This window comes from Falco naumanni, chromosome 4, assembly GCF_017639655.2.
Source record: "Falco naumanni isolate bFalNau1 chromosome 4, bFalNau1.pat, whole genome shotgun sequence".
Lineage (NCBI taxonomy): Eukaryota > Metazoa > Chordata > Aves > Falconiformes > Falconidae > Falco > Falco naumanni.
In genome coordinates, this window is record NC_054057.1 from 4,773,322 (window position 1) to 4,795,655 (window position 22,334).

Consider the following 22,334-nt stretch of genomic DNA (forward strand, 5'->3'; position numbering starts at 1 on the left):
ATACACATAATAATATAAGTCACATGAACTTAAAGACATCTAAATACACACAAAAGGGAAATCCACTCAGAAAAAAAAAAAATATATCTGATTTGCATGATCATTTCTGGGCATTTCATCTATCGTATGGCATTTTCAATGCCTGTATTTTTTCTCAAAATTATACCACCTTACTATTCTATCCATTAACAAATATTAAGTTGCTTTGTTGTTCTCTGTTTTTTTTTAATTTTAAAAAGGAAAAATTAAGACTAAACTCTTTTAATCACAGAAAAATACAACAACAAAATTCATGCCATTCAGAGCACCTTTTATTTTCACAGACCAGCGCACAGATGGGGAACAAACAGGAGGAGGTAGTTACAGGGATTAACAAGACCATACTTCAGTTTAACATTTAGCTACCCTGTCTTCCACCCTTTCTTCAGTCTGGCTGTCAAGTTTACAGAAACAATTTCTTCACTAAATGTAATACAAGTTAGTACAGCAATTTAGAGTAACAACTTGTCCAAGAGTTTTAAAACATCACAGGAAAAGGAGAGAGGCCTCTCTTAAATTGTTTGGTTGTACATCTAAAATGACCCTGGACTTTCAGAAGGGCTCCTAAGTTACTGAGTTATTAGTACTGAATCGTTTACGGTGGTGTTCAGCAATTTGTAAATTCAGACCATGTATTTCTGTTCCTAACAACGCAGTTTGGAGCTCAGTTTTAAGCAGACTGTAATATATATTGCAGCATCTAGGAGAACTGAATTTTCAAGAGAACGCAAGCTGGTGAACCACTGAAAGAATGCATGCATGTTCAGTATTACCTTTTGGTACAGACATTTACTACTAAGGGTGTAATGATTTGACTCATACATGGGCCTACTATTCACCATCACCCCACACCCACTGAAAATACATGTTTTTCAGAAGTATCAGAGAAAAAAGCTACAAAACCATAAAATACCTATATGCACATGTCTATGAAGACTATTATCACTTTAGACAAATAAAACCCAAGATCATACCATTCTCTTGAATGCTATGATCCAACACGTCAGCTGCTCCATGTTAGGAAGAAAGAACCTAAAAGGCACTTTCAATGTATGGATCATGCCATTTACCTTCCATTTACAGACTACACTCAGAAATCCTGCTTTTCAGAAGATGCAAGCACCATTTCAGCTCAAATCACAGGGCCCTAATACAGCTCTGGAACAGCTGTGTTAGGTCCTTTGCTGCTCTTTTATTGAAGAATATGGAAAACTTTGTAGCGTTAGTGTTTACTTTTTGTAAAATTTCAACAACCTAGGGCAGAGAATACTGTAAATAAACCTCTTAAAATGTGTGTAGAAACACCTACAACAACAAAAGATATCACTGTTAAAACACTAGCTTTCCTTTCCAGTGTCCCTAAAATCTACTGCTGCTGAAGAACAGGAATGCATCTCGCCTTCACCTTCACTAAAATGATAGGGGTGTCTCACATTCAAGTTAGAACTGTATTTACAAGACAATGCAGAGATTTACTGAGAAAGACTGTCATATTTCCTATTCAAATTAATCTGCACTGATATACTTAAACACTATACATACATTCACCTCTGGAAAACCATGAAAGTGTCCAGGCTCTGGAGAGTATCGTAACTGTTTTCAGTACATGGGAAATAAAGCCAGGTAAAATGGAAGTTGAAGTAAATGAAATTTAAACAGATACTAATTTTCTGGAAATAGAAAGAACTTACACTTCTTACAGGCCTGAAAGTTCATCACTTCAGTCATTCAAAGGTAACTTTTCCTGTAGCCTTGTTCCTTTCCTTGCCAAAATAAAAAAATAAGATTTTTTTTTTTTGGTCTGCCTGTAAATGAAATTAACTGGCTTGATCCAACACTTTTAGAAATCAAAGGCTGTTTTTTCATTGCCTTCAGTAGGTACAAGCTCAAATCCTATTCACAGTGCTTATAATAAGACTACGGATTTGTCACACTCTTGATACTCAAGACAGAATAAAATGCCACTTACTAAAGTGGTACTTCCCATAAAAGCCTGACATTTTACAGTGTTTTTCCCCAGTTTGTTCCAAGTAAGGCATTTGGCTCTTAGCTGAAGTATTTATTCTAAATGCTGTTTACTCTGAATTAGTGCTATGTATTATATTCATATTATATCTGTATGTTTGAATATTGAAGCTATTTAAGACTATTTAAAACATGATTACATTATTGTATATCATATTTAGATTAAAATTCTGACATTTGTATTTTTGCTTTGATAGAAAGCTATGTTTTTCCCTCACAGTTCTGCCATGACAAATAACCAGTGTTAATAATTAATTAGCAAAATATTCTACAGTTGCTAAATTAAGTATGGAAAATGAAATTCATGCACAAATTAATAACTATGATTTCATGCAGAACACTTCAGTCCTTCTTCTGGGCCATCATTAAATCTTCAACTACTAATTATTCCATATTTACAAGAACTTCAGATGTCTTAAAAAAATGAAATGCAACTTTTGTTTGCTGACACTTAGCAGTGCTGCTAAATTTTCTGTATAATGATAGGATGCATTATTGGGAAGACAGCTCAGGGATCTGAAACCCTTCATGGAACGAGATGTGGTTTAATGCTGCCTGTCACAAATGACAATGCCAGGCATATCCAAATTTTCAAAGAACGCTGGGTGTGTGGGGAGAGTGTGTGGGGAGGGGGAGGGGTGGGGGTGTTGAAAAATACCCAAAATCTATCTTTTCCACCATAAAGATGTTCCTCATCAGCACTGGAAGAAAAAAATAAGCAGATCTTCAAACTTGAACAATCTCCTCTAGCCATAAATTCAATTATTTCAGATATTATGGAAATACCACAAACACACACACACACAGAGGCCCACAACGTATCATTCCTGTGCATAGAATTTATTTACTTTATATGTTCTTGCATGCTGTGCTGTCCTGTATCCGATTTCTCATTCACAGTCTTGCTTACTTACGGAGGATTCATTGTTAAATTACAGTTGGTATGAACCAGCATGCCAGCATACCATGATATTAATCTCTAAAGTATTCAATCATTTAACAATAGCCTCATTATTCAAAGGAACTCTGAGCATTCTGCTTGTGCAGATTTTCTGACATTTCACTAAAACAATTTACTCTTAAAAGAACTCAATGACTGCGACATATTGTAAAAAATATATATGTCTCAATCAGATGGTTCCTCTCCAATAATAGACAAGAAAAGAAAAGGAAGTAAAAAAGAAAAGGAATTAAAGGAAAAAGCAAGAACTCCAGCTACCACCAGGGACCTTGAACTCAAACTGATAATTTAAAGCTAAAGCGTTTTATAGAGTTCACACAGAGGCCATTTGAATCAAATGTGTGAGTGAGACTTCTTGAGCTCACAGAGCTCCCATTTCATTATTTACAAATTAGAAAAATCCAGGTAGCTGGGATGTCTCTGGAAACAATGTAGGTTTGAGAGGAACTGTTTCTTAGGATTTTTGCATTGCAAAACATGTATTTCAGGAAGTGCATCAGAAAGCTGTGTGGGTTTTTTTTCTTCTATATATTTATTTTAATCCTTCCATCTCCAGGGCTGGAATGTCACAGTTGTATTCATTTTCCAAAGGCCAAACTTTGAGAAAAGTGGTGCAGAGAAGCACATTTTTCTCTGCCTGAAATTTTCAAGGAGAAACAACAAAAGCATGGATTTGGATTTTTGTAATTACATGGACAAAAGTTCACCCTGCTTGCCCAGGACTGGGATAGAATATCTTTTGCTTTGAGTTTCTTTGAATTTTATTTAACTCCACCAAGTATATTTTTAAAAGCAAAAATTTTTTTAGTCCATTTATTTGGGCAAGTCTGTAACATAAAGACAGCCTCAGGAAAGGGTGTGAAAATGGATTCGATAAGCTATTTGTCCACAATATTATTAAATACTCAAGCGCATGTATTTATTCAGGCATGTAAGAAGCCCAGTTGAACTTAAACAGGACGATCCATGTGTCTCAAGGTTAAAGTATGCGTGTAGGCTCATAAATTAATGTGCTTGTTTGGTGTGGAAATTCCTCCCTACAGCCCTGATACAGTAAACAGACTCACACAGGACCCACAAGTGCATGTTTCCAGACAGCAAGTGCTTTGTTTTCCTCAGTGCAAGGCCTGCAACTACTACAGTAACTAGTTTTAAGAGGACAAATCTGTTCTCGCTGGTAACTTACTACAACTCTCAGTCGAGGGTCCCAAAGCAGATTATTCTCCAACACCTTTTCCTAAGCGATAGCTTTGTCAACAATAAAAATTCAAACCAGGTGAAGCAGCCCAGCATGCAAAATAGATACATAATTTATGAATCGTGTGCTAATTTGATTACGTTTTCAAAATGCTTTAAAAACCTGCAAGAAAATACAGCGTTAAATGAAGTCACCTGTTACAAAACCCCATTTACAGGTTTTAAAAAGATATTTAGTTTAGAGCCCTTGCCTATCATATAAATCATTCTTCATTCTCTATTGTCCAAAGAAAAATGGACGTAAGCGAACATATTAGCCTCATTGGGTCAGGTTGGTAAATATCTTTGGAGAGGAAGAGCTTATTAAAAATTGCACTTTGGATCATGCTCTTGATTTTTCAGAAAAAAAAAAGAAAAGGCAGTTTCAGAAAAGGCAGTGCCCTCCTTCTGGGTCCAATGGGCTGCCCCAATTTACACCAACAGAGCAACTGCCTCATTATTTTCTGTCTTTGAGCACTAAAGTTACACTTTAAGGTAATATCAAGGGGCAGGAAATATGGCATAATTAGCACATCTTGTAGCTTTCTGCTCATCACTTCTGAGCCTAAGACAAAAAAAACCCAAAACACCTCAGCCAACCAAAACCTCCTCACTCAGGCTTTGTACCAGCTGCTCTCACTGGACACCTTGGCTGTGAGTTTCCTGCAGAAGACAAGACTGGCAATTGCTGTGTTCTGCTGTGATTCAGCTTGCACCCAGAAACTGCCAAAATAGACTAGGAAGAGGTTAGTTAAGCCATGGATTCACTAAATAAAGACACTGGTTATGTACTTAGTGTCTTCTGTCCTTAAAAGGACACTTGGTTGGTCCTACCAGGCAGAAAACCCTGGGTGGATAGCTATAAAAAAAAAGTATATGCTATGTAGCCCATCCTTTCTGAAATATACATGGGCAGATCTGGAGGAAGGAGCAAGAATTTAAATATTTTATGTTTCTCCTCAAGAGTTTTACCCCAGAACAAAAGCCTCACTGAGAAAGAAAGCCCATCTTGAAATCTGACAAGTAGCACTGGATTTGTAAGCAAATTAGCTTCAGTTGCTTGGGAGCCCTCAAGAAAAGACTTCTCTATGTTACTGGCTTCAGGTGCCTTCAAATAAACTAATTAAATCAGATACAGTCCTCAAACCAGACAAAAGATACAAATGGGAAAACTGAGACCTTATTCTGAGTATTTGGCATACTCTGAGAAACCAAACTGCGATTCACTGGGATAAATCCACAATTCCTCCTGTAACTGGCCAAGTAGTACGGTACTGACAATTCCTACTGCTCTCTAACACACCAAAAAAGTTATGAAATTAAGTTCTGTTATTAAAACATAACTAAGAAATAAATGCATTTGACATATCCTTTTATTTTGATTATCTTTTTCAAGCCTTTGTGCTAGAGGTTGTATTTTAATGCCTTTCTTCACAGCCATGAAGGAGACACACAAATTTAAAGCTGAGATTCCTGTCTTATCACATGCCCCAGGATCTAAGGGTTTAAGAAACAAACATTATGAACCTCACAATAAACTTTTGAGGGTTGGCAATGCCAAGAGCAACATCTATATCAGATATTAGTGAACATACTCAGGTAGGGAAAAAACACTGCTTGGCAGCTGAATGTTTTGGGTCCCAGAAAACAACCTTGTGAAGAAAAGGGAAAAAAAGGAAAAAAAACCAATGAACAAATCCATGCTGTGTTCTATTCCCCGCTTTATAAAACAAGCTGGATTTAAAGATTTATGAAACCCCCAGTGCTGACATCCCTCACTTTACTACTGGTATCACACATATAAACGACAAGTAGATCCTATAAGGATAAATTATATTCCAGCAGCCAAAATATAATCTGCCAAATGTAAGGGATTTAAAAATTAATAACACAAAATTTACAATGATCACCTCTAGCGGCAAGCTGACTGCTTTTTGAACATCCCTTCAGAAGCATTACAAAACCAATGTAAAAATGGAGTCAAAGACACATTCTACAAGAACAGCCCTATAGTCTGCAAATACTTACAACCACAAACAACTGAATTCACACTCTGGACAGTCCTGAATGCACCCAACAGCCAACTCTCAGAAATCAAGCACGTGCAATATCAGGCCATGTATTTACGGATTTCTGAAACATCTTATTCACCAACAGCGTTTGCACCCTTTCCTCCCACTTACTCAGACCATGGGAGTTCGCGACCCTTTCCCTTTCTGCTGTTCACGAAAGAAGTTCACAAAAGACCGACATCTTGAAAAAGAAGCCAAAGCAAAAGGAAAGGTCCGCTCCATTCCCCATATGCCTCTGCCCTTTGCTTTCTTTGGGCTTGCTCCAAAGACCACTGAGATCAAGAGAAAGACCTATGGATTTGCCCTGTTCTGCAATTTCTGAGCGTCACTAAATGTTACTCTACATGCAGCATTCCATTTTGTAAGACAATTTCCTAAGTTCAGACTTCAGTTTCTTTTTGATTCCCACATTCTCAGGACAACAGCTCCTTTGTTCAAGCTTCCATGTTTATGGGAATGTTATCTTATCACTGGGTTTAGCCTTTAATATTGAGCAGTCAGGAAAGAATCATCCTTTTGTTTGAGATGTAAAGATTTATGTCTGCTTACGTTTTTAAGATACATAAACATACAAACATACTTAAAAAGTCTAAGTAAATTTACTCTTGTTGGAGCTTTAGCTGAATGATGATATTTAACACCAGTTACGGTTTAGTTCCTTTATCTCCCCTGTGAAAAAGTTTTTTCAAGATCTGTTATACGAGTCAAATGACAGCATCCTAGGGGAAACGAGCTTTCCCCAGCCTGTCTGCAAGGGAGCAGGCAAGGTTTAAGCAGCAGGAAATCCACAGAAGAGGGGGAAGCAAACTATTACAGTGCCACAGTGAAGTCTGTGATTCAGAGAAGAGACACAAACATGTAGGGGTGGAGAACGGCAGAAGAAAGTCTGTATTCCCTACTACACCTGCACATGGTTAGGAATACGAGGACCCATCCAAGCCACAGTCACGCTGTTTCTGTAGGAGGGCATGGAGCTACCTCAGCTAGCTTTAACCTAGTCCCAGGTTTCACTGCATGGCTTTCAAACTCAGAAACATCCACGACATAGATGCTCCTTCAGGAATTAAATCCACAGTACTGATCCAGTTTTGCATGTTTGTTCTCCAGCTAAAAGAAAAACACACTTTAAAAAAGAATCACCGTTTGTCTAAACCCCAGGCAGACTTCTCCCCAGCCTCCCCATGTCCTTCGTCCCAGAGCTTCTCCCCAAGGTCACTGTCTCTCCCACCTCTAAGATTAACATGTTCAAGATCTGCTGAATTTTGACAGTGCTGGGGGAGGGGGAATCTACCTTGAACGGAAAGCTTTTTGAGTCTCTCCTCACTTTCGAAACCTTTGTATTTTTTAATCCCTGCTCTGCCAATTTTGTCTCCCCTTCCCTCCCTCCCCTTCAGTGGAAATTTTCTACTCTTTACAGTAGCTCAGCTCTCTGCAGAAAATTGATTTCCCCTAGGATACAGCCATCCCACTCTTCCACGCACGGTCATTAATGGCCATCCTGTTCACCACAGAGACAGACACGGTGGTATTCCTCCCCAGCTCCTTAACATGGAAAGCACACAAGGGAAACATCAGAACAATCTCAGTGCTTAACCATACCAAAAGTTCATCATCTCCAGAAAATACCACACAAAATCTCCCAACAAGCTACTATGAGAATAAAATAATTCATACTGGTTTCTGTCACTACTTCTACTGCACGACACTTCCCCCCGCCCCCCCCCCCAAATAACGACCATCGACCATCGTGTAGTTCCCTCTCTCCCAGAATCACGTTCAAATGAACTCTTAAAGCCAGATGTGACTTGAGCTCACATCAGTTTTACTTGGGCACAGGTACAGGGTATCCAAGAGCAGAATGCATTTCAGCACAGCCTGAAGATGTGAGAAAATACCTGGGTGCTGCACTTCTTGCTGTTTTAGCTGCTTTGCAAGCACTGCACCTGCTGGCTCACCATCTCTGGGAGATCTGCAGTCTCACGTTTTATTGCAGTGAAGTCCCATCCTTGGAGCGACTGACAACTCTCCCCTTAGCTCCTGGTGGCTCTGATGCTAATGGGTGAACTGAAATGACTGTCCTCACAAAACACCTCACATCTTCAATATAAACATCTTGTTTATACAAGTGTTTATAACAGTGGATAGACTGAAATTTGACTCCCTGACTCCTCCTTGACTATGGGGTCCTTGCAAGAACTTCCCCTCGTCCCTGCTGGTATAGGGAGGTACAATGAAGGACTGGAAGCCACAAGGAAGAAGATGGAGTATTTAAAACTTTTTATTCCATTTCCAATTAAGGATTTTTTTATGATCAAGTTAATACTGCTTACTGAGTTGCATTACTAGTTTCACTCGGAACAAAAATGAGGTAAAATATGAATAAGGCCTGAAGACTGGTATAGAGCTTTCATCGTGGTTTTGGTTTTTTGGGGTTTTTTTAAGTATAATTCAGCTTAGTTCCAGTGAATTTACCTCAGATAAATAGGAGCAGTGTCTTTAAATCAAGAGGTAAATTAAAACCAAACCAAAATCTTTTTAGTGACTGTTGGACAGAAAAAAATGAACCCTAAAAAACTGGGAGAGTGGCTTTGTTACTGAACTGTAACTTGGTCTAAAAAAAGTTAACACAGCTAATGCCTCATGCAGCACTTCAGAAATGCTGGGGTGGGTAAACCACCCAAGCCAAGAAATTCATATTTAAAGCTCACATTGTCCAGCTACGCTCTGTAAATTGTGCCAGGATTTCTTTACATAATTCTCACTAATGCTGGCTGATGTTAGCTGAGGAAATCCTCTACAGACAAACAGGACAATCCACCCCACTGTAGGTTCCATAAAATCACACGCTCTATGGAAATTTCCAAATACCTCGGCACAATATGGGTGAGTTAAGGATAAAGTTTCAAGCCTGAACTCCATAATTTCCTGTCTTTTGCTAGTCTACACAGCTCTTTAATGTTATGTTAATATCATTTTTGTGGGTGTGATTGAATTACCCACCACTCTTCATGCCAGCATTAGTGGATTTCTGTGTAATAGGAGAGCATGCTTTACTGCACATACTGTTACTAAATACCATTAAGCGGACCAGCTGCAGACCTCCTGATAGCAGGACTGGAGGGCTACCTCGTTAGGAAGCGACGAGCACTTTACCGTTGGCACAGTGCCTGAATCCCATGAGCCCTCAGCATATCGAACTTGCCTCGACATCCACACCAGACGGCCTGCCACAGCAGGTCCCCTGGCCAAAGCCAGCACCCAGCCCCGGGAATCTGCTGAGAGTGCTGAGATCCGTCTCGCGGGCTCAACACCCCGAGCCCTACGCCGTGCCGCCGTGACTTGGCAGTCTGAACAGACAGAGATGTATTTACCTGGCGACATTTTGACCCAGGTGCAATGGAAGGCTGCTAAATTCTCCACTGAGCGTGCCTCACACACTGGTGACAGCTACTAACTAGGGGCGCAGTGCTTTAAAAATCCCTTTCAGAAGTCTTTGCAGAGAGATTAAAATGCCATGTGTACATGAGCTGCAACAATTCTAGGGCAGTCTCTGAAGAGAAACTTAACACAGGCTTTCTCATCAATACCCTTGCACTGCTAACCAGCACCTACTAAGCAAACGATGAGCCTGACTACTGCGCAGAAATATCCCCCTTTAAGGGAGGATTGCATTAGGGAAGAAAACCAGGGGTGCAAGGGGAATGGAAAAAAGAATGAGGGAGGACAAGGTATTTGGGTCTTTTCCACTTAGTTGGCTTCAGTACATGTCAAACTGTACTGACAGACATCATCACTCAAGGAGTTGCAACATATTCTAGTCACTCTTCCTGCCACTCTGAACCACCTCTTCCCCACCACAAAACACCTCATGTTGGCTGGTCAAGCCGTAGTTACCCAGCACCAGTGGGAGATCCAGCTGCTAGCGCTCACCTACCAGCAGTACCATGGGAACAGCATGGCAGGGGCACAGCAGGGACAAGTGATGTGGTCTTATGATTAAAAGAAATTCTTGTTTCTCTATACCTAAGCGTACTAAGAACCAACAAACAAATGCAGGAACCTAACAAGAACTAACAATGGCAAAACCACGTTAAAAAAAAGCCAGGTTTTTCTTACCGATCACTGAAAGTAGAGATAAAATAACTAAAGTCCTAAAAGTGCTTATAGTATTTAATAGCTGTATCATGATAGCCCGTCTCCCAGATCTGTAAGACCTGCCATCAATCACATCTTTAGTCCAGTTCTTAATGTTAGGCAAAAAGCAAAATCATGGCATGAGTATATGGCCTTGCTTTGACTTAAACCCCACCAATGACTTGGTCATATTCCATTTCGTTCCACCACTGCCACCAGTTTGCCTTTTCATTTAGAAGCAATTGCTTTGAGTCCATTTTATTCTGAGAGTCAAGAGATTGCCCTGTATGAATCCTTCAGCTCCTTGAACTGGCTGTATGTTTGTATATGTGATAGGAATTCATTTATTATGCAGTTTGTAAGGCACTTCATAAACTTTATATTGAAATATTTGTGCTAAATTGTTGTACAGTAATTAAAAAACTTCGTGGCCATACTCTGTTTTATTGACAATCCTAAATTTGATGTTGATTTAAGTGAAGTAGAGGGGACAAGAAACGTTATAGATAAGTAGAGAAATCAAGTTCTACAAAGCCAAGTTAGGTATGGCTTAGATCCAAATCCTTTAGTTTTTTTTTAAAAAAAACAAACTCCAGGAGTGCTGCAGTTTTCTTGTTATATGGGTTTTTGTTACTCAAAGCTGAGGACTGACAGACACCTGATTTACAATTAAAGGTAATCAAAACCTCAAAGGTTGAGAGATGAGCTGCTGCTCCTGAGATAATGCCAGGTCCAGTGTACTGTGTTCTCCACAGAGCGCACACACCCCTGCTAAGACGGCAGCATTTAAGCATCATTTCTCCTGCTTAGGAACACAGATGGTCCAGTGACATATTTAATCCACTTAATGACACATACAAACAGATACGGCTACATAAGCTATACATAACAAAAAACCTCCATAAAAAGGAAATTATTTCTAACCTCAAATAATCAGTTCTAAAAACATTTAAACGATCCCTGAAGTCCTTGATGAAATTATCCAAAGGCTGAAGAAAACCGTCTCAGAGACTTAAACAGCTCCCTCTATTTTGATTATTTAAGAAAAGTCTGAAAAGTGACTTGATTATAGTGCATAAGTACATTTGGGAGGAGGATGGAGAGAGAGGAAGAGAGTCTGAAAGGTCCTTCATCTGATTTCCCCAAGAACCAACAGGTAAAATTCAACACCAGAAAGGTGATTTGGAAGTGGCTCAGGAACAGCAGTAGATCTACTGCTGCTTTCATATCCTCAGATCTGGAGTGGGTGCTTTTCTGGAACATATTCTTCACATCAAAATAAATTGATATATTCAGTCCAGGAGAAAATAAGGGAAGTTTAAGGACCTGAATCAACTAGAAAATAATGGTAGACCATCCCTTGGTCTCTTCTGGATCTTAAATTCCATGAATCTGTGAATTATTCTATCCATTTTAATTACTAGTTCCCTACTATAAAGAAGCTAAAAAGTTAATGTTCTTCTTGAATCAGTGAATTACAGAAAATAATTGAAGTTTCATAATTGGATTGTAACCCCAGGAGTATATGGAAATGCTGAACTGGGAAGCTGAAAGTAAGGAAAGCATGTCTGTTTCTTTTTTTATGTGATCGCCAGGCAGTAATAGCCATAAATGCTGCACTTATTACCTGTATTACACTGAAAGAATAACATGGCTGTGATCCTGCAATAACTGCTATTTGAACAGACTGCTGTGCTTCCATGAAGCTTATATGAGGTTGGCTGGCTGTTGGCAGAGAGCTTATTTTGAACAGAACCTATATTTCCATGTTGCTGTTACCTTCATTATTTTATTTGGGGTTACCCCCAGAATTGTAGCTAGGTACTTTCCAAGAGAGTCAGAATCCAGAGGTCTCCACTTTCTCTAGAGCTCACAATGGAGACACAGGAAATACATGCCCAAAGAAAGAAAAAAACTTTACAGATCTGTCAGATCAACATCTTTTAAAACTCAGGCTGAAAACGTTCCATCTTTCCTGTCTCTGTTTTATAGACATAAAACCTCTGACATAGTTGCAAAAATTCTAAGAAATCCCTTCTCTAGCAAACATCTTTTAAGAAAATGAAAGACTTTTCAGTTTTTAACACAAAGCTAGCAGCTTGTCACACCAGTAATTCCAGGAAGTTACCAAATATTTGGAATGAAGGACATTGCATGCCGCATAGCACAGAGCTCTTGTCGATGCTTGTTTGGAACTGTATGGGAAAGTCTAGCAGCTGAACACAATGACATTTTTGTTTTCCTGCTGATAATATTAAATAACTTTGCTACCGAACTTGGCCTGCCACTTCCCCTTGCATAGAAATTACAAAGATGCGCTAAGGTTCTTGCCGTTTGCTGGAAGCAGTGCCCAGGTTATTCCTGTTTTGGGGGCAGTTATTAACCATAGCTGGTATTGTTTCCTTCCAGCAAAGCTTTAGAACAAAGTATTTCTCAAACAGATCAGAACATCCGTTTCATACCTTGTAAAGAAAGGTTACAGAAACATTCCTGCTACACAAAATGTCAGAACATGAACAGCATGTCTCCATCCTCTCCCAAAAGTCAGGGACTCCTAAGGAGTATCAACCACATCCCAGTCAGAAAACTTCTTACTTCCTTCTCCACTCTCTGCAATGTAACACAGCCATCGGATCTGCTCTCACACTGCTGCCATCAATTCTCAAAGGACAACAGATCAGAAAGACCCACTGGACTTGACACTCCGGAATTTAGGAGAACGAATACCAAAAATACAGACAAATCTAAAACACATGGATGAGCTTCAAAACAGAAGAACCAAACATAACCAGAACTTCCATTGCCGCTGTTCCCACTAAAGAAAAACACAGTTGAAAGGCAGCAGTGAAGGAACCTTTATCAAACCACCAGTGCATCCATCAGCCTCCTCACTGGAAAGCAGAAACTGAGCATCAGAGTTTTACAGAACACCTTGAGGGGCTGAAAAACCCAGACTGTCAAGAGACCCATGGTCATGAAGGCCCTTCCACAGAGCTACACCCATACTGAAAAACCAGACATTTCCCTGACAGACATGCACATTGCAGAGCCTCTCTGTCCTTTTGACAGTTTTTGGCTGTGAGCATTTTCAGACTAAAATGCTTGTATCAGTAAGGGGACGATAGCCTCATGGACGGGTGGTGATGCCATGGTTGACTGGCTGCACACAAAATATGCTGCAGAAGTGGAGAAAGAAAGAGGGCAAGGCAAGACTGGAAACACGCACGTCTCGGACAAGTCAGAAGCAGCTCATGAAGTGTGTTTGCTCTTTCTATCTCAACACCCCGCCTGCACAGTACGCAAAACAAGTGGCTGTTATCGTCATGCCGTTCACACCGCTACACGTAAGACTCAGTATTTCTGTTATGAGCTGTTTTGTTGTGTTACACCCCCACCCCCCCCCGTCCCCAGGACTTTAATTAAAATTCATCAGAAGAAATGTTTTCAGCAGCAATGTCTGTGAACGCTGCCTCCTCCCCTATCTTCCATTAAATCAGGTTCATCCAACTTGAAAGGAGATGAGAAACTCTCACTGACACTCTGTCACACTCCAGTGAAAAGACGGGCACATTCAAAACAGAGAAGAGTGCAGGTGCTCATTTATTACTTTACACAGATTATTTTTCTGCCTTTCTTCCTGACAATGGGAACGTTCACATCCCAGATGGAGCTCTCTGTAGTGCTGTGGGCATTTGCTGACCTAGAGTTTTGTTTTCTCTGATGAAAGAGGCCAGGTAAGAAGAGGGTTGGTTCACTGCCTACTGGGGCAACTTTAATGTTTGTTTTTAACAACGGAAGACATTTGGAGATTATTTTAATGGGGAATAAATGCACAAATAATTTTTTAATATGACACAAATACAAAATTACATCAGGCAAAGGAGAAAAAAATTGTGCACATCCATGCCCATATTTACACACTGCAAAGATGTATTGTTTATGTAACTGAGTGCAAAACTGCAAATCAACTGATTTCAGAAACAAAGATGTCTTTCAGATGAAATATAAATTCACCATCTTGTATCATTTTGGACCCAGAGAACAACCCCACAGTATTTCTAACAACATTAATAAGCACGATCACTATGAAGATGTCTTCAATGCAAGAATTAACAAATTGTGCCCACAGCATTAGGTTCCTCTGCTTTTATGTCTATTTTATACATCCTTAAAGTTCACCATTTGGTTCCTGATCAAAGGCATTTTGACTTAAAAGTATTAACATGAAATTAATTTATTTTGCCTTTCCCACTCCTCTTAATAAATTTTTAGGAAAAGTCTGTGATACAAAGACCTTCAGGAGAACACAGATCCCTCCAAGCTAACCCATCAGTGTGTTCTTCTCAGGTCTGAACACCCATGTTAAGAAATGGAAGACCAAAACTCATTGTTCCCTCATTGCTTTGAATTAGCATATTTAGTACAGCAGGATACTTTTGCTGTGCTTGACTCAACAGTAAACCCTTCTTGGGAATTTGCTGTCCCAATTTTACTTGGAATAACAAAGATCTGGGAATTTTTGGAGGTTTTCTTTCCTCTCAAGTGTGGACGTTTCTTTGGTTCCCACTGAGACTGATGACTTCAGCAGATTTCAGTCATTCACAGTTCTCATATTGCCAGGATACACTGAACCAAAACATCGACCACAGTTTAAGCAGAAACTACTCTATATGATACCACATGGTTCCTATATGTGCTAATCCCACTGAATGAGCAATCTTACCTTCATACCCTTTCAGTCTCTACTATATCACAGAGCAACGGTGTCAGCTGATATTAATTACAGGAGAGACATTACATGGTTATGTTTGAATTGGAGCCACAGTGTACCTTGCTTTAGCATACACAAGATTACAGAACACAATAAATTCCTTTACGTCTCCAAAGATTACTTCTTTAAAATATAGGGGCAGACACAGGTTAACACTCTAGCGCTACGTTAAATCTCAGGTAGTTTAGGCTTTGTCTTCACCAGGGCCAGGATAAGAACACCAGTTTACACTGGGTACAAATTTGGTCTGACTTTGTTGTAGGAAAAAGGTTTAGCTCCAGCATTTCTCTCGGGGGTTTTTTTGGTTTTGAGCTCGCTATGGGGATTTTATTTTGGTTAATCTTTATTTTATTTAAAGGTCATAGGGATTATTTTTAATTAACATTTTAATGCAGGGGAAAAAAGGAAAGGAAGGGAACTTACTTTTCCCACACCTTCATTTCATCAGTTGTCATGTAACACATAAGAAACACATATAACACAAAAGAAAAGGAAAATAAAAATAGCCAGGGATGTCAAACTCTTGCTGCCTTTACATGGCAGAAATGGCCATCATGAACTTGCTGTAAAGCTTGGTCTAATTGAAAATGTTGTACTTGTTGCAGCTATTAACAAGAGACCCTGTCCTGAAAGGCACCTTGAACCCCTCTGAAACCTCAATGAACTCAGCAGTTTTCTGTGGGGGCAAAAGGAATGCACACAGTTCATTTCAAAAATAGTCTAGGATTTAAGTAATGTGTGTATTTTCAATTAATAACCTCAGTTACATTATCCTTGGGGCTAGCCCTTTATTAGAATCCAAACAGTGGCAGCTTGAATATTTATTCAGATGTTCCATGGGACTAAACCAAGGACATTCAGAATCAAATGAGAGACTAAAATCTCACTCATGATGACTTACTAAGAGGACAATCAGGATATCTTAAAAAAAAACAAAACACAAAACCAACCAAAAATTCCCCCACAAAACCCAAACGAAAGAAAACCGTCCCCAAAAACCCAAAGCAAACCGAAACACTTGAGTAAGCTGCCCAAAATATGGATCTAGAAGTTGTTCAGAGAAAGCAACATTCGTGACAATCACGATTGAGCAGGGATTTCCCATACCTGGAAAATCATTTGTCTGGGAGATCCTGTCTCATCTTCCTCACAAGACAGCTTGAGCAGCATACAGACTTGCTGCTCTTTAGGTCTAGATATTTCTACTGTCATTGTTTTAATAAAGTTCTGTAGTTTTGCCCTGGACCACAAAGAAGTCAAAACTTGAAGGGTAATAACTAACCCAAATAAGAACAAAGCAGATGGAAAGAGGTTTCTGAAGGTATGGTAGAGATAGAAGGGGAGGGGATCAATTCAGGACAAATACGTAAGTAACTTTAAACCATCAGACTGAATCAAGATGGAAAGAGATTATCTTTTGAATACATGCCAATGTCTTAATTGTGCAATGCATAAGGCTGGTTTTTAGTCAAATGTTGGGGGTTTCAAGCCAACTTTTCAAAAACTGTGGGAGGTGGGGTGGCTACATTATCTCTCTTTTTCCAAATTCCCTTTTTCTCTTCTCCAAAACTTATTTCATCTTTTTACAAATTTTGGGCCTAAGTCTTCTTCAGTGCAAAGATTAAAAAAAAAAAAAAAAAAAAAAAAAAGACACAAAGACCAAAAACTTGAGAGACAGACTGAGTTTTTGAAATGAAAAATGTTGCAAAGTAATAAAGCTCAAATGTTTAATTTGTGCATGAGATTTCCTTCAATCTATCTCCACTGGGATGTAGTTAGTAAGAGTAGGATGTGTCCGGTATGTCAACAGGGGACTAAGCCATCTGTATGTTTTTAAGAGAATTTTGAAGTTCTTCTGGATGAAAAATAATACCGTGCATGAAAATTAGAGTGACAGATTATGAATATTTCAGACATAATCATTTCTTTTTTGCTTGTACAGTGACACACCGTGCACATTTTTCTCTCTGTAATCTGTAATCTTAAGGTTGATTATCTTTCCTTTTGATGAAAAGCATATTTTGACTGGGAAGATACATGTATAATGATGTGTACCACCAGCAGAGACTGTATCTCAGAGAAATAAATGCTAATGGTATGATATTTACTATTATTTTCATGAAATATTAAAAAAATCAAAAAATTAAACTAGTCAGTTCTGATGATCAATATGATCATAGATGGGCATAAAGCCCCTTTTTTAAAACCTCAAGAAAGGTTAAGAGGCACCAAGGTCCCTTTTTTGAAGTTCCTTTACTCAGTGTTTATATAAATCTAGATGATACATACATAAAAGAGCAACAGATTCTTGCTTGCTAAACATTCCTATTCGCACTTTTTCGATGCAACCTTTGACAGTCATTGTATAAAGTCCCAAAAGACACAGTGCAACCCAACAGCTCCCTGCTGCAAAAGAGAATTTGATGTAACTTTGCTGGACACATGTTAAACAATACTGTGGATCAGACCCACACAAAAAGAAAATCTTTCAGTAGCAATTTTTTTTTATTATTATTTACTCAGATACTGTATAGCCTATGATGACTTGTTTTCCTTTAGTTATATGAACAGTTTGACAGATTACTGTGACAAGGTTACTTTTAAATTGATAAAAGGTTTGATAGTGTTGGAACATTGGTCAGAAATGTCTGACATCACGTGTAATGGACTCTGCACTTCAAGTATCAATGGTACTCCAGTCTGCTGCTTTCTGTTTACTGTACGATATACACCACCCAAAGATACACAACACAAATACAGAAAAGCAGGCAGGATTCACCAAAACAGTCCCATACATTAGAAAACAATTCTGATTAAAGCGTTTCTCTTCCATAGCCTACCTGGCAAAACACAATTAAATAAAAAATGTTACATGACAATTAGAGGGCGGCCTCCTTGCTGGGATAAACCTGGAAATGGGATGGGCTATGACAAATGTACATTACCATAAGCATTTCCAGTGTTCCCTATTCTCCTAAGAGAGAAATACTGTGTTTTTAGAACATTATTCCTCAGACCTGCCAAATACCAGACATTACAAGTGACAGTTGTACTACCGGCAGCCTTGTCACATGCTAGAGCAGAGGAAATGGGTTCAGAAGGGCTCGTTTTAGGCACTGGCAGCTAGCCTATGGGAACCAGTGTCTTGGGCATAAGCTAACTGTGGTGAATACCCCCTTTAAACACAGCTTTCCAAAAATCTTGTACTGCAAAACAATAATATAGTTTACAGATTGAAATTCAGGTTTTCACCTCACACCTTGTAGCGAATTACGCTAATGTTTCTATGCAGGAAGTTTTAGAGCCAGCACCTTCTGCTGTTTTGTGAATACTTGTTCACATGAAATCTTTAACGTATGGTGAGACCCCAGCCATGTAAGCTAAGAGAGAGCTCTACAGAAGACCACCATTTCTGAGGAGCCAAATGTATGTCTTGCTCACACAGCAGCAGACTGCTGCCATGCATACTTCACTTTGCAGGAGTAGGAGGGAGAGAAATAAGGGATTCAGACCTTTATCCACCTCGACTAACCATCTGCAAAGGTAAAGAAAATGTCTTGCAATATATTACTTAAAAAATCTATGTGCTGCCACGACAAATTCTTCTATTTTCAGATGTTTAACTTTCCCTATATAGCCTTTCCCTTTTGCTTTGATAAATATTTTTAATATTCTGAAAAAAGGCAGTACAACTATCTGGATTCTCCTCACTTCCATTCAGCCAAGGGACAGAAAATCAGCAAAATGAATGTCAGCATTTTTCTTAAAGACCATCTGTTCACACAGGAACTCCGTGATAGCAAGACAAAGCCCTCTAATCATAGACTAGATTAGGTTTACTGGAACACATGAAAAATGTTGCCACAGTGCCGAAAGGAAGCTCTCAGATACTCATACAGACGAGGAGTAGGGACATGCTCTCTGAACTCCATGATTCAGGTAGCACTGCTCACACCACAGCCTCACACTATGACTGCAGCACTAAGCACCAAAGCCGTGTGGCTCCTCTAGGAATAGTTAGTTCGTTCCTGATCAGCTGAAAGCATTTGTCGGAACTTGGAAAGGGTCAGACTGCAAGACTTATAGTAAAATAGCTTTTTGAATGTCAGCAGACTACAGTCAATGTATACCTACTGAGGTTCTGGCCCTTGAACTGGGATCATCTGTAACTGTCACAAGCGGGAAGTGTCAATGAATGTAGTTTGTACACATGTCAGACAGGTACACTCACAATTCAGCTTGCATGAAATATGAAAAATCACCAGCATGCTACATCCCTGCAAACAGTAAGCCAGTTCTACCAGTAGCAGCTTTAATAGGAGAAAGTCACAGGGAAGAGTTTCAAGCTTGCATCATGTTGCTGAAGTTTGGGTATCAGCTCAGCAAGACAGCTAGTTACAGTCCTGTCCACGTAAGGCATACTTAGGGAAGTCTTTCAGCATTTTTGGTCAAAATCAGGAAAGGCAGAATGACATTAAATTGTAACATCCCATTAAATTGTTACTCCTGTTGCAAGCTTCAAAACAACAGCCATATGGATTCAAGTTAGTACCTCAGCCCCAGACTGTTCCTTACTTTACCAAACTTCATTTATTGATCCCTATTTGAAAGGCTGAATTGTGATTAAAAAAGTATCAAAGACATTGTCTTTTGATACGGACTATTCTGTGACAAAAGCACTGCATTTTGCATTATAACAAGGGCGGATTTTTATTTTTCTAATCTCCCCATGTTCTTATTTCAACACACAAATGCATTATCCTGAATTCCACCCAAGTGGCTCCGGTTGGAATCTCAAACTGGATTATTACCCTCCCACATGTCATCAATAATAATCAAGACTTTGGAAATCAGGTTCTCCTTTCTACTCCTGTTAGCTCACTACATTCAGTCAAATGAGGAGGGGTAATGGTGTAATATTTTAGGAACATTTGATGGTACATGAGGAGCAAATGGCTCCTTTCTGCTGCCTCTCCAGTTTCAATGGGAATAAACCAAGATAAAACTGCTATCAGTACAATCTGCAAACACATCTCTCAAGATAAACACAGGGAGGTAGAACGTGCTACTTTCTACATCAACGTTTTCAGTGGACTGCAGTTAATTAGATGGCTACAAGGCCACCTTCAGTGGGTTTCATACTTCTCAAACTCGGAGCCCAGCAATGTGTGACAGTGATCAAAAGATGTGATAAATGACTGAGGTGGGACCACCCGTGTTTTGTTGTGCACCTCATGATTCACAGATCACTAACTATAAAATCTGTCATTAGGGAGGTCTTCTTGCCGTGCAAATTCTGCTTTTAATGTAAGAAAGAAACCAGATTAAAATAAACAGAAGTCAAGGTAAAGGCCCTCACCTCTCTATCCCACAAAACTCATTACCATAAGGTTTTCAACAGGCATTAATTAGCTGTTCAAACTAAAGGAATAACTGTTAACCTTCAAATGTAGGAGGCTTCTGATTTCTTTTTGTGGATGCACATATGTGTAACTAAAAGGCCAGCTTTGACATTTCCCTACCCAAAGACACCGAGCATTTCAAGTGCACTTACGGCTGGCACAGCTTGATAAGGTCCTGGTCAGTGGTGCCGGGTGGAAGGCCTCGAATGTACAGGTTGGTTTTACTCAACTGCTCTCCGCTGCTGTTGTTGCTGCTGTTGTTGCTGCTGTTTGTGCTGGGGCTGGGAGGAGCCATGGGGTGGGGAGCTGGTGCATAGGACTGCTGGAAACAAAACAAAACAAAATGGCTGTTACTGGAAAAACAGAAGCATGGCAAGCTCATGCGCTGTACCCAGGTAACCGCAGTGCCACGCACCGAGGGCGTGCTTGTCCTGCCCTCCCTGCCCGCCCCTACAGCGCGTGCACCCACCCCGAGCCAGCAATGCCTTTCAAAACACAAAACAGGGCTGAGGTTTTGGGTTTAGCCGTGGCTATGAAGTGCTTTATTTTGCTTTATTCTTTTAATCTGGAATTAAAGTAGCTATATTATGAGCCTATTTTACCTAGACCACAAAATAAAGCTCTTAAATGACAGATACTCAGGAGTAACTGGTATTAAAGAAAGAAGTTAAACACAATCTGCTTTAAGAATACTCTTAAGACACAAAGAAGAGTATCTAGCCAAAGCACACAGAAGCTGATGCCAGAAGCCTAGTTAGTCTTTTCTAAACATGAGGAGCACCCAGTACACACACAGTCAGGTGGCAGAGTTGGCTAACCTGGAAGGGCAGAAAAAAACTCCAAAGCAGCCTGCAAAGACCCTGTCATTACAGATGTCTTCCACAATAGAGAAACAGTTTGGAAAAGACGATCAGGCTAAGACCTCCTGCTCTCAAAACCTTACCCGCCTCTGAACAACCACAAACCACACAAAGCAACTGAGAAATACAACTTTAAAAAGGGAGGTATTCTCACAGGGAAAACAATGCTCTCCCCAAACATCCTGGTAAATACATGCTATGAAAGAAGCCACAGGCGTACTATAAAAGTTCCCTAAGCACCCCCTGATCTGGGGCAAAACCAAGGAATTTAAGCTGCTGCAACCTGCCCTGGCTCTCTGACCATCAGTGTATTTACTCACAGCACAGAGTGCTTGTTAGGAGAACAAAGGGGTGGTTGGAAAGAGGAGGCCGTGTCACCGCTGTGACCCATGCAGAAAAGCCGAGATCTAGGAGAGAAGCTGGGATAGCTGGGGGATGCTGCAGGCTGAGGCTCCAGCTGGACAGCCAGGGGAACTGAAGTCAGAGTTCCAAGAACATAACCTCCTGCTCGGAGGGGGGAAATCCCATTTCCACAAGCTGATTAGCGTGCTCTGCTAGCAGTATGGGTGGTTACAACAGCAGGTAAATGTTGGGCCAATGCTAAGTTAACCATGATGTGCTAATGGACTAATAAAAGCAAAACATCTGCAATTTTCATTATAGTAGCAATGACACTTTAGTGACTTCTAATATGCTCCTTCTGCATTTAGGCCTTGAACAGAGAAAATATTTAAGTCTGTGCATAATTCTGATCACACTAATCAACTGCCCCTTTAATTTCAGTGGCCCTACTTTAGTGCTTGTAATTATGCACACGCAAAATCACGACCCTTG

The 22,334-nt window shown here is 39.8% G+C and overlaps 1 protein-coding gene across 9 annotated transcripts in view; it reads right to left on the reverse strand.

The window, feature by feature from the left end:
* RBMS3 (RNA binding motif single stranded interacting protein 3) overlaps window positions 1-22,334 on the reverse strand; it is a 719,039-nt gene that overhangs the window by 332,782 nt on the left and 363,923 nt on the right. For 8 of the 9 annotated variants that reach the window (XM_040589729.1, XM_040589728.1, XM_040589727.1 and 5 more), the window contains one exon: window positions 20,793-20,962. In XM_040589729.1, coding sequence (XP_040445663.1) covers window positions 20,793-20,962 — 170 coding nt within the window. The remainder of the gene's footprint in view (window positions 1-20,792; window positions 20,963-22,334) is intronic. The other variant, XM_040589735.1, reaches the window with a different exon arrangement.